The 13,136-nt window shown below is 27.6% G+C and overlaps 1 protein-coding gene across 1 annotated transcript; it reads right to left on the reverse strand.

Moving 5' to 3' along the window:
• Positions 1 to 1,828: 1,828 nt before the first annotated feature.
• Positions 1,829 to 5,987, reverse strand: LOC112766186 (auxin transporter-like protein 3). The gene is made up of 7 exons (XM_025812072.2): positions 5,699 to 5,987; positions 5,402 to 5,587; positions 5,040 to 5,152; positions 4,730 to 4,913; positions 4,412 to 4,509; positions 3,272 to 3,737; positions 1,829 to 2,370 (listed from the first exon to the last, which is right to left on the reverse strand). Exons 1-7 carry the CDS (start codon positions 5,852 to 5,854, stop codon positions 2,158 to 2,160), a joined length of 1,416 nt encoding a protein of 471 aa, XP_025667857.1. The 5' UTR covers positions 5,855 to 5,987; the 3' UTR covers positions 1,829 to 2,157.
• Between the last annotated feature and the right edge of the window lie 7,149 nt (positions 5,988 to 13,136).

The following is a 13,136-nucleotide window of genomic DNA, read 5'->3' on the forward strand; positions in this document are numbered from 1 at the left end:
CCCAATTTTTTTAGCAATTTAATTGTATTTTTTAATTTTTAGGGATTTAAATGTCCAAAAAACAAAAAGTCAGGGATATAATTGTCTTTTTATAAAAAAATTAAAGATATTTGGTTTAGATGGTATGATTCGATCGGATCAAATCGGGTCTAATAATTATAATGCAGACAATTAGGTTTATTATTGTTACTATAATAAACCGATTTTGTTCTGGTTTATAATAAAAAATAAATTATTAACCAATTTAATAAGAATGTCCAATAATAACATGACATGTTTAAACGTTTTTTAAAAAAAATATTTTTAATGTCTTTATCAAAGTGTTCTCCTTGTTATAGACCTCCCAAAAATTTATTAAATACTAAATCACCCAACATTTAAGTTATTCACCAACATTAAAAAAATATGAAAAAAAAATAGCCAATTCACATACTTCATCTTTCACAACAGTTAGACTATCAATAATTTAAGAAAAGATTATGTTAGGTAATTAATGACTTTTTTGAACAATATAAACAATTACCAATAAAATAAAAATACACTATATTTTTAAATTATTTACCTAAATTTTAATATTAGAATAATCATCCACATATCTGGTGAAATGAATATTTAATATATCTATTATTCACATTATTTAATATTTTTATTGTCTATCTATATTTTTTTTTTTTTAAATCTATAAAGAGAACAATGAAAATTTTCATATTTGCAATGGATTTGAGATAAGATTATTGGATGTGATGATGAGATCACACCATAATTTCAGCGTGAGATTTGATCTTCAATCTTCCAACATATCTCATCTTTGCAACCTTCGATATTTAATTAGGTCGTTGTCGTTTTCCATCTTCTCTAACATGGAATTCCCAAAATTAATTCCCATTATTCTTGAAACAAATATCAAAGTATTCTTTTTGTTGGATACAAATTGGTGTACGTGTCAATTATCAAATAGCCAGGGCCAGGTAGTATATATTAAACTATTAATAATTCTTTTGGTTCTTAGTCTACTAACTCATTTGTGCAGGTGTTGCAGGTGGAAATGGTCCCGAGGGTATATCAAGCTACAGCTTCACTAGGACTATTTGGAAAGGTCTTGTCCCACCTAGAGTGGAGTTGTTTGCCTGGTTTGTTTTAATTGGCAAGGTCAACACGAAGGAGAGACTGAGTCGGTTTGGGGTCATTCACCAAGAAGATAATATATGTGTTTTATGTAATAATAGTATTGAATATGGCCATCACTTGTTTCTTGGTTGTAGCTTTTCTTGGCAGGTGTGGTGTGCTTGGTTATCATATGTTGGTGTGCAATGGACTTGTCCGGGTGGGTTAAAAGAGCATTTTCAAAGTTGGACTGAGATCTCAAATAAAAAAGAGGAGTGCAAGAGATGGATGGTGTGTTTTTGTGCGATCATTTGGAACATATGGTTGGAACGAAACCGGAGGATTTTCCACAACAAAGGAAGAGGAGTTGAGGAGATTATAAACATGTCCTTCATGAACTACAAGGAGTGGTTGGGAGTAGACCCTTTCTGTTGTTGATGGCAATGCCGAAGATGACAGAAGGGATACCTAAATTGTTTACATGTGTGTTCTACTTTTAGTTTCTATATTATTATCATCTATGCTCCACTTGTTGTGTTGAGCTTCTCTTTCAAAAAAAAAAGTTTATATTACAAGTTATTGATTTTTCTTTTCTTTTTTGTTAAATGTATATATAAATAATAATGTTTTAAAGGTGAAACTTCTTATCAATGTTTCATTGACATGTCTCTTAAGATGCTTAAGTTAGCTTAGAATATATAACATAAATAGAGAGAGCATAAAATTATGAGTAGTATATTTTGCATATATAATATAAAGATCTAAATTATCACAACATGAAATGATGATTAACCCCCACACGAAATTCTAAATCTGATTTCGTATAATAATAATAATAGGGGGTGGCCATGATTGCCATCACTCCCTTTTTTAGTTGACACAATTAACACCAATTAGCTTAATATAGTAGCTAGTAGTAAAATAAAAAAATGAAAAAAAAAAAGAAGAAGAGAAAAGTAAAATTAAAAAAAAAAATACAAATGGCAATCTCTTTACACACATGTATGGCGATCTCAAAATATAAGTAGAAATTGGGAAAATTAGCAACTTGATTTAATTTAATTTAATTGAAGGCTTGTTGTGAGGGGGACATTGATAGCACTTTGCAAATAGTCCGAAAGTGTTGATTTGGTGAATGAAATTAAGCATACTTGCCCATCCTCCCAACCCAAACCCTACCACCAAAACCCATACCACCACAAACACATTCATGGAGTACAATCCTACCCAACCTCCTAACATTGATGGTGGTCTCTCCACAGCATTCTGTCCAAAGTTTGCAAAGAAGAAAAAAATATAATTAACTTGTTACATTAACAATAAGCACCTAGTTAAAAAGAAAATTTAATTAATTAAAGGAATGCATGTATGTATAGGTGAAAACTCGTATAAAATTAATAGTTGAAAATCACTAAATAATTTGACAAATTTAATTAGAATGTCATTGATCTTTTTAGGTCTTTATACTTTTTGTTTTTCAGGTTTTAATTGTGTCCGTATATTATTTTTAATTTTATACAATATAAAAAATATTAGAGTTAATGGAATATTTTTTTGCAATTTAAAGGTGTTTATAATTAAAAACGTAATTAGATCTTTGATCACAAGTCTTTTGGGAGGAATATTTTGTTAATTTTAACGTTTTTAATACAAAAAGGATTTAATTACAAATTTAAAAACAGCATAGGGATCTAATTAAAAAAAAAAAAGTATAAAGACTTAGTTGCAAATTCAATAAAATTACAGAGACCAAAAAAATTAATTAAACCATTAAAATACAATGTATATATCAGTAGAAACTCACCTGTAATTGTCTTTGTATGAAATTAATAGTTGAAAATCATTAAGAGCTTGTTTGAACCATTTAACACGAGAAAAGAATTATATTTCCTTTAAGAAAAGAAGTTATTTCTGTTTGAAATTCAATTTCATAATTTGAAATGACTATAATATATTAATTGAATAGAATTCAAGTTTAAAGAGCTGTGTGAATGAATTTGGAAATCAGACGGCTTTGATTTACAAACGAAGAAAAAATGAGAATTAGAATTCTCAAAGAAATTTAAATCAAACATGAAAAAGAATTCAACTCTAAAGTGAATTCTAATTCCTAGCATTCCAAACAAACTTTAAATGATTTGACAGATTTAACTGAAATGCGACTGACCTCTCTAGCAGGGGCGGGAGCGAAAGTGATCATGTGAGCCAAGGCAGGGATGATGTAAACAGTGAAGCTGACCAAGAGAGATCCAACGGTTGAATTGATGGGACCAAAGAAGGGGAATATGATTGCAAGGAACCAAATTGGTATGACCACAGGAAGCCTGGTCAATGCTCTCTTGAACAAGCTCTTGGTCTCATGAACACCAATGAATTTCTCCCACACAAAGTATAGTGGGGTGCATGCAAACCCAAATGTTATGAACTGGTGAATCAGCATCAAAATTACGGCTGTGTCCCTGAACCCTGTTCTTGGGAGCAATGAGAGTGCATTGGCATGTGTTAGAAGCAGATCTCCAAATGCCCAATACACTGCTGAAGCTGATGGCAATGTTAGTGTCAACACATACAATGTTGCTATCAGATATATCATCTTAAACTTCTGTGGCTTCCACATTGCATGCATAATTTCCCTACATTTACATAATATATGAGTCAGATTCATTTTTCTAATTGTTTTTACGTGAAGATATTTTCTTTTTATCATTGGATGATGAATTATACCGTCTGATTTTGATATGTTATAAAAGCGTTGTTATTTTATTTAATTCGTTATTTTTTTACATAAATCACGCTTTTAAAATGTGGCTAAACAGATATCTTATAAAAAAAATTGAAATATGTATGTATTAAAATAAGGGATTTGGATCCTCTAAAGTTTGAATTTCAGTTTAGAGAGTAAAGTGTGATCTCTTACCATTGATTTCATAGGTGGGACCAAGAATAAATATGAAAGAGAAACTATTCAAAGATAGAAAATCACACTTTACTTTCTAAAGTAAAATTCAAACTTTAAATGATCCAAATCCTAGAATAAGTGCTTAACATGTGACATGAGTATTTTGCAATATATTATCGTCTAATTAGCAGAATGACGGATTTGATTTTATTTTGTATCTTTTAAAGACTAATTTAAAATGTTTGATTTTTTAAAACCAAATTAAAGCACTAATTGCCAATGAGTTATAACTCAAATGGCATAGTCTCCCTATACTCAATTAAGAGGTTACGAGTTTGAGTCTCTTATCTTTAGTAAAAAAAAAAAAATTAAAGCACTAATTAAAGATTAGAATACTCTAATCCTCACACTGTAACAGCATGTCCACCAAAAGTGTAGAGAATGTTTGTAGCACCGGTGAAATAGAGAACCAACTTGGTTGGCCCTGAGTGCTTCACCCCTTCAACCTTTATCAACAAAAAAAAAACATATTATTTATTATTAACATGAGTATGAGAATATGAATTTGTAACTTGTAGTAGTAACAAGTAAGGTTTGAATTGCCAATGAGTTATAGCTCAAATGGCATAGTCTCCCCATACTCAATTAAGAGGTTGTGGGTTCGAGTCTCATATCTTTGGTAAAAAAAAAAAAAAAAAAGTAAGGTTTGAATTGAATTAAATTTACCTGGCCGTGCATAAGGGAAGCTATGGTCATGTACCATGCTGTGTAAGTAGTCATTAACAAACCCAAGAATGACCATATCCTATAATTGTGGAAAGATGGTATGAACACTGTTGTTGCACAGCATGCTCCAAATATGTATGTCCAGGTTCTCTTGTCCAGATTGTCGTTTATGTAATATATGTTACTGAAAATAATATTCAATCTGTTACTTAGATCATTTTTTATTAGTAATAGATGTAGACTCAATTGTAATTAGTTAGTCACTTTAGCATATGTCAATTAGAATAGAAATTAGTTTAGTTTACTATACCTTGCACAAGCAATTAGTTGAATAACAGATCCAAAGAGAAGGAAAGTACAGTTGAAAAAGAGACCAAGATTCCTCCAGTGTTTGCCTAAAAGTCCATCAAGAACTTCAAACCACTGCAACAAAAATCAAAAGAAAGCAAACAGTATTATTAGAACAAGAATGAAGAAGACCAGATAATGCTAGGTAGATAAAAAAAACAGCTAGAATTTGCCTTATTTAGTATTAATTATTTATCGCAACAATTAATAAATGCTAAATAAGGTAAGTTATGGCTGTTTTTGGCTTTTGGCTGATTTTCTTTGGTTACCAAACATTTCCGTAATCTAAAGCAACTAACCCACCCTCCATGATTAATTTCTCACCTGAATTACATGGTTTCTAAAATCAACCTTTTCCCTCTCCTTTCTTGTTCTATACTCAACATAAAGAACACTTATGAGGTATGCGGTCCAACTTCCCATGAGTCCATAAAAAAGCTGAAATATAATCCCAGACACCATCCCAAGTTGTGAAAATGAATATGGCAGTGTTAATAGCACTTGTGCAACCTGCATTCAATTCAATTCAAATCAAATCATATTTATCATTAATAACGTTCTATATATATATATATATGCATATATTATAATAATATTAATTGATTAATTAACTATGCATGCCTGATTAGAAGCACAGCTAAACCATGCATCATAGACAGAACCACCATGCCAGAAGAGGCTAGAAAGTTTGCTAGCAGCAGATTTTGAATCTTCCTCTTCTCTCTCCATTTCTAAGTAATTCCCAGCAACAACTGTCTCAACCTTCTCGGAAGCCATTGTTGGTATTTGTGAGAAGGGTGAGAGAGAGGGAGGATAGGACTACAACAAGGGACTAGTTGAGTATATATAAAGAAAGATAGATAGATATATGCTTTGTTTTTTTTTTTTTTAATTTAACACATTGCTAGTTAATCTTATGCATACTTCACTTTCCTTATATAAACTTTTTAGTCAGCACTGTACTACTCAATTGGCCCCTAGTGGGGGACCTATTATATTGCTTAGTTCACATGCATTTATTTATCTTACCCTTTCTTTTTTTTTTTTTTTTGAAAAATAATATATAAATTGATTAATAGTTGCCTGCTTAATAAAGCTATTTTTTTATATTGAAATGTTATTGGTGATTTTTTTTTTAATATTACGATATTTTGGTGTAATACAGTGATATATGCAGGAGTAAATGTTTTTTTTTGTCCTTAACCATTTGTTCGATGGACTTCCCACCTCCTAAGAAATCTAAAAACCCAAATCGGTTCCTATCTACTTTGATATATGTACATTCCAGTTCCTGGTTAGGGACCGGAAAAAGCATTTACTCAAAGTAGATAGGAACTGGAACGTACATATATCAAAGTAAATAGAGACCGATTTGGGTTTTTAAATTTTTTTGGGGGTGAAAAGTCCATCGAACAAATTATTAGGGACCGAAAATGACATTTCCTCTATATGCAGTGTATAAGATAAGAAGAAATCGTGAGTAACTGATTTTAAATAAAAGAAAAGGTAATTAAAAATTGTGAATCATAATTTTATATTTTTTAATTAAAAAATTTATAATTTATAAAATGGTAAATCATGATTTTTTTTTTGTTATATAAATTAGTACTCGTAATATTTGAAGAATACCCTAATTTAAACTCATGTAAGTATATTATACAACTTACTGACTTAGTCCATCTTATAAAAGATAATTAGCGGCTTAATAACAATTCTCTCTCACCAATGAAGGTGCAACTTCATCATCATAACCAGTTTTTGTGGGCTCTGATGGGCCGTGGGCCCATGGCTAGCTGCAGTGCACGAGCGGGCTGGCCTACCATTACCCTATTTTTCTTTTTCATAATCTCAAGAGCCCATGCATACCCACTGATTGATCATGAAAAAAGAAGAGGGGTGAGAGTGTGAAAAAAAAAAAAAAAACATAATTTTCTGTAGTGGCTGATGGGATTTATTTATTTTAGTAATCTTCTTATGACCTTCTGAATTGTCATACTATACCTTCATATAGCTGGAATTTAATCATCAGTTTTTGTACCCCAAAAAAAAAAAATCAGTTTTTATTAAAAAGGATAGTTATTTTTTTTAAAAAAATAGATAATTGAGTAAGTAAAATACTTGAAGCATTCGTTATCGTAAACAAATAAAAGGTGTCAATATTATTCGTAGTCGCATTTTCATTTTCTGTCTATTTTGAATGTTTTACGTTTTTAAAATTTTGTTTAAAAAAATAAAAATAAAAAATAAAATTTTATTATTTTCATTATTTTTTTCAACAAATTATTAAAAATATAAAATATTAAATATCAAAATAAAAAATGAAAACGCAGAGGTGTATTAAAAAAATACATTATTGTTAGAATTAAAAAAAAAATCATAAATATCTACTCATGTATTATAATTTCCGCTAAGGTGTATTCATTTCTTGAAGAGGGAGCTTAGTGCTAATCATGATTAGCACCACACGTATTACAACTGGCTTCACTAAAAAATACTGTTATCATAACCCCATCTTCATATCCTTTATTATTTCACTTTTTTCCTTCATTATTAGTCGGCCATTTTAGATTATCTAAACGTTCTTCTTCATAATTCGGCCATCGAAGTGGGATATGTACCAATGATGATGCTAAGTGCCCTACAACTCTATAAAGTTACATGTGCTTCGAAATTTCCGTTTTCAATTATTTGTCATTGCCAAAGTTTTCTTCTATTGAAAAATTTTTTTAGTGTTTATGCACCTAGGAGTGATTTGACATTTTAACGCTAGTTAATGATATGAATGGCTCCAAATTACTCCTAACTTCATAGTTTCTATTTTTTATTTTTTATTTTTTTCACAGTATACTCCAACCTGACAGGTCAAGTATTAATTTATTGCAGATCTTAACTTCATTTAAAGGTCTGTAGCTCGTCAATAGATTGTTACTTGCACAAAGTGGGATAACTCGCCAATAGATTGATACTTGCACAAAGTGAGATTCGAATCCGACGAATAAACTGACCAGTTACCAACTCAAGTTAGTTTTTTTTTTTTTAATAAAATATATGTGAAGAAAATCGGAATTATGAAGAATTTTATTTTTGGGTAAGACTTAGTTATGAGATCCTTATCGTCTGGTCAAAAGAGCAAGGCAAGAAAAAGAAGTCTGATTAGATTGTGTGGTTCTTGATGGCCCAACTCTTACCAACCCATCAGGCCCATTAACAGAATAATTGCTGAATTGATGGGTTGTCCTTTTTTCTTTTAAATAAATAAATAAAATGTTCGGTTATGTGTCTAAATGATTAAAGAGAAATGGTAGTACCAATGCAAGTTGGCACAGATAGATGAGGTCATGAGGGTCTGTGCCTTTTAACCATCTCTTTCGGATTCGATACTTACTGGAGGATGTGAATGGAGTTTGCTTGTTTGGGAGGGTCACCCACTTTATCTCTGCAGTATTCGAAAAATTAGTCATTGGACTTCTGACATGATGGATACCTTGGTGCACACAAAAAAAAAAGAGAAATGGTAGTTGTTCTTTAATTTTTAGTCATTAGTCAATTTTTTAAGAATTTATTATTATTTAATTAATTTAAATATCCATTTTCACGTATTAGTTGGTCAAAAAATTAGAAAAATTATTTTTTTTATTTTCTTTCTCTTCTAAAAACTGAATAAAAAACAATAAAAAATACCTAATTGTACTGTTAATTAAATATACTAACAATAGAGAAGCATTATCATATTAAATTAAATTAACTTTATAATAGTTATCGTATCATTAATATATATAACTAATATTATTTAGTTAACTATGATGACTAATTTTATATTAATTATCATTCCAACAATTGATAAAGTAGAATTATTATTATACGATCCTTTTCCAATAATTTACAATTAATTATTAATTATAATTATTATTCTTAAGTATATCCACACTGTTATCTAATTATCATTTTATTTCAATTTATAAATTGTTATATCCAATATTATATAATTAGTTATTTGTCAGGAATTTAAGATTAAGATTTACTCTTAGGATTAAACTCACTTTTTCATATATTTATCAAATTAATATTGCATTGATTTACCTTGAACTATTTTTTTCGTAATTATGTTTAAAGTATAAATATAGTTTGACAAGTTTTATTTTTATCATTTAAAAAATTAATATTGCTTTTATTTTCTGGAACAATTTTGTCTTAATTATATTTATACTATTATAGAATTATTCATCTTTTGAAGATTTAATTTTGGATTTATGGGTAGGTATAAAGCTTTCATTTTCTGGGCATAATTTATTAGTTTTGAATTTTAGGGTTATTCATTTATAAAGGATTTACGTTGTATGGTTTATCAATATAGGATTAAAGCATTAGTTTAGAGTCTATAAAATTTTAACAGTGAGGGAAAAGTATACGTAGCATCATAATAAATTTTATAATTGTATTATATTTTTATAAAATATGATTAACAAATAAAATAAAATAATAAAATAATAATTTAAAATAATAACATAATTTAGAATTTCATTCTTTTAGATTTTATATTTTAAAAAATTAAATAATTCTTTTATTGTCAATATAATCAAATATTTTTTGTTTATATAGATCAGTTTTAAATTTTTTTTTTCTACATGATTATAAAAGCGGACTCTTTATGATCTTCATAACAAAAAAGATCCTATCAATTGATAGAGTTGTTAGGAACAAAACTAAATCTAACTTAAAAAAAAATTAAATGGATAAATAATATTAGAGAACAAAGAGAAAAACGATAATTTTGGAGTTTAAATTTAGATTACTGATTTTATTATTATTATTATTATTATTATTATTATTATTATTATTATTATTATTATTATTATTATATGTTTAATTGTTTTTTATTAAATAATTAATATAATATTTTTATAACATGTGCATATAGTGGACCTTTTATTCTTCAACTATATTACGAATACACTAAAATTCGTTACTAAAATCAGCAACTAATATATAATCCGTATTAGAATACAATATATATATATTAATTACTGATTTTAGTGTACAAATAACATTTTATTCTTATATGACTTAAGAGTATAGATCAAGAGAAAAAACTTAAGTGGAATCAAATTTGTTATTTGAGTGGGGTCAACAAATTTTTTTTAATACAATTTTATATTTATTTTATTTACATTAAACATATTAATAATGCTTTGATTATTTTTCTTGAAAACTATTTTTCTAAGTTGTATTTTAATTACATAGAGTTAATTTTTTTTAAGAAATTATGGTGTATGGTTAATTAAGGAATTGGTTTAAAGTCTTTAAATTTTAGGGTATAAATTTAATTTTAACTTTTTTCTTATTAGTGAAAAAATTAATATTTCTTATTTACCTTGCACATCATTTTTGTACATTATATTTATGTTATTATACAATAATTCATTTAGTAGGAAGTAAGTGTATGATTTAGGGATTTGATTAAAGTTTTATTGTTTTAAGGTACATATGTGGTTGGTAAATGTCTTTCTTTACAATGAAAATATAATATTTTGGCCCAAATAAAAGTAATGGTGTAAATAAGTAAAGGATTAATTAGCCAACTTTAATAAAAATGTTTTAGTCAAAGAATGTACCAAAGAGTGAAGAGTGAAGTTGGTTAAAAAATAAACATTATAATTAAATTTTTTAGAGAAGTGTGCATTGCAAAACATTATTATAGTTTATTCTTCTTCTTTGGTGTATATAAGTTCTAATATTATTTTAGGGTACATATGTAATTATCAAATGTCTTTTATTAATGTTTTAGCCAAAGTTTTTCTCAAGACATTGTTATAGTAGTTTTTTTTCTATTTTTTCGAAAAAGAGAGATAAGTAAAATAAATTACTTTTTATTCTTAACTAATTTGAGTGGATCGAGTGGTCAATTTATTCGTCTAAGTGTCAAAGGTTCGAATTTTATTTTGTGTATACAGTAATTTATTACTCAACAATAAATCCTTAAATAAAATTTAGATTTATTAGTCTGACAGATTAATTCATATCTGCAACTACTTGATATATAATGTACCAAAAATAATTCCCAAAAAAAAAATTCTCTTATGAATATCTTTATAAATTTTTATTCTTAAATTACTTTTAATTATATATAATCGCTTAGGTTCAATTTCTTTTATCAATCAATCAATCCCGCAACCAATATTCTGGTTGATGATAATAAAAAATCCAAATCAAAAGTTGATGTATGTGTTTGCTGCAATAATCACTGTCAATCTGAACAGAACTCTGTGAACTAGTAATCAATTTATGTCCCTTTTCATGTCCTTAATATTAAAGAAATGGCAGAATCAACTAAACGTCTAAACCACAAATAATTCGGTATGGTAACTTGCCACCCTATGAGGCAATCATTGAATTTATCTACAAAATGGTTGCCAGTTAGTCTCTCGTATTAAAAATTGAAAAGCGAAGATTCGTTGATTTTTTGTCTTTAAATAAAGTTGATAGTAGAGAATCATTAGAAAATAATTTAATCAAATTTATTAAATTATTTAATAATTATCGACTATCAATCTCATATAAAAACAACTAAAAATAAATTTTTATCCTAAAACCATACAAATCACATACTCGTCTTATTCTTTGAGGTCGCAGATAGTTACAAGCCAATAATAATAATAATAATAATAATAAGTTATTTAAATAAAATAATTAGAACCTAAAATTATTAGATTGTAACTTTTTAAACTAAAAATGTAATTATAATTTTTTCATATCTATACAAATTGTTACTGGTAGTAACGGATTCAAAATCAACATAAACCGTTATTATCAGTTGCGATTTACGTAAAAAAGACCGAAACAAAAATTGCTATATGCAGCAACAGTTTACATTAGTCCAGTAATAAAACAAAGTATAAATCGCTACAGACAGTAATAGAAGTTCAAAAATAAAAGAATATTCTCCAATTCTAAGGTCAGAGTATGCAACAACATGTATGCTGCTTCAAGCAGTTTACACAATTTGTATAGATATAAGAAAGTTGCAATTGTGTCTTTCAGTTTGGAAGAGTTACAATATACTAATTTTGTGTTCTAATTATTTTATTTGAATAATAATAATAATAATAATAATAATAATAATAATAATAATAACTTTATTCAAGATTTATAAATGAAGAAATGATCAAATATCAAATATATTGGATGGTTATTTTAATTCCGCAAAACTAGATTTTGATGGTGTTGGCACTGAGGGTATAAGCCTAATCGTTACTTTTTCTTTCTTTCTTTCTTTCAAATTGATCAAAAAGGGTTTTGTTGCCCTACCTTGCATATTGATGCATAAGAATGCCAGTTCCCTCTTTTCTTGATTTCTGACTCGGAAGACATCGATGAGGGACCAATATATTAATTATTAAAGAATCAAAAGATTAAAAAGCAAGGAAATACCCCACTTTGACTTCCAAGCTTGCTATCAACTCTTCACCTCACATTTTCATACTTGTTTTCCACATAAATTTTGTATTCACTTAATCATTGTTAGGTTGGTTTTTATAATTTTATCATTTTTTATATGAAAATTGAATTTTTTTATTAAATTAAAAAACTTAATTACATCCTTGTTAACTACTCTTTTTTTATCAAAGATAGGAGACTCAAATCCGCAACCTTTTAATTGAATATGGGAAAATTATGCCACTTGAACTATAACTCATTGGTCTTTGTTAACTACTCTAAAAAGATACATAATGTTTGTTTTCATGTTTGACATAAAATAAGTTGTAGAATGTTTTATAGGTGAATATTCAAGAATTATTGCCTTTTATGAAAGATAATAATGAATAGTAATTTAATTAATTTTTTTATCTAATGTAAAAATTACTTACAATTTTTAATTTAAAAATAATTAAAAATTTGATAAAATTATAAACAAAAATGAATGATTAAAATTTTCTATTATTACGTCGGTTGGATACATATTTTCTAGTATATGGGGGCATAAGATTCATAATTTATGCATAGTTTATCATTTATAAGGTTACATTATTTAGTAGTTGAGGAAAAATCAATAATAAACATT

This window comes from Arachis hypogaea, chromosome 17 (genome assembly GCF_003086295.3).
Source record: "Arachis hypogaea cultivar Tifrunner chromosome 17, arahy.Tifrunner.gnm2.J5K5, whole genome shotgun sequence".
Taxonomy (NCBI): Eukaryota; Viridiplantae; Streptophyta; class Magnoliopsida; order Fabales; family Fabaceae; genus Arachis; species Arachis hypogaea.

Coding starts and splice junctions, on each gene's coding strand:
- LOC112766186 (XM_025812072.2), bottom strand. CDS start 5,854: ATGGCTTCCGAGAAGGTTGAGACAGTTGTTGCTGGGAATTACTTAGAA. Junction 4,914..5,039: donor CAACTAATTGCTTGTGCAAG/GTATAGTAAACT, acceptor TATTATTTTCAG/TAACATATATTACATAAACG. Junction 2,371..3,271: donor CTCCCGCCCCTGCTAGAGAG/GTCAGTCGCATT, acceptor AACTTTGGACAG/AATGCTGTGGAGAGACCACC.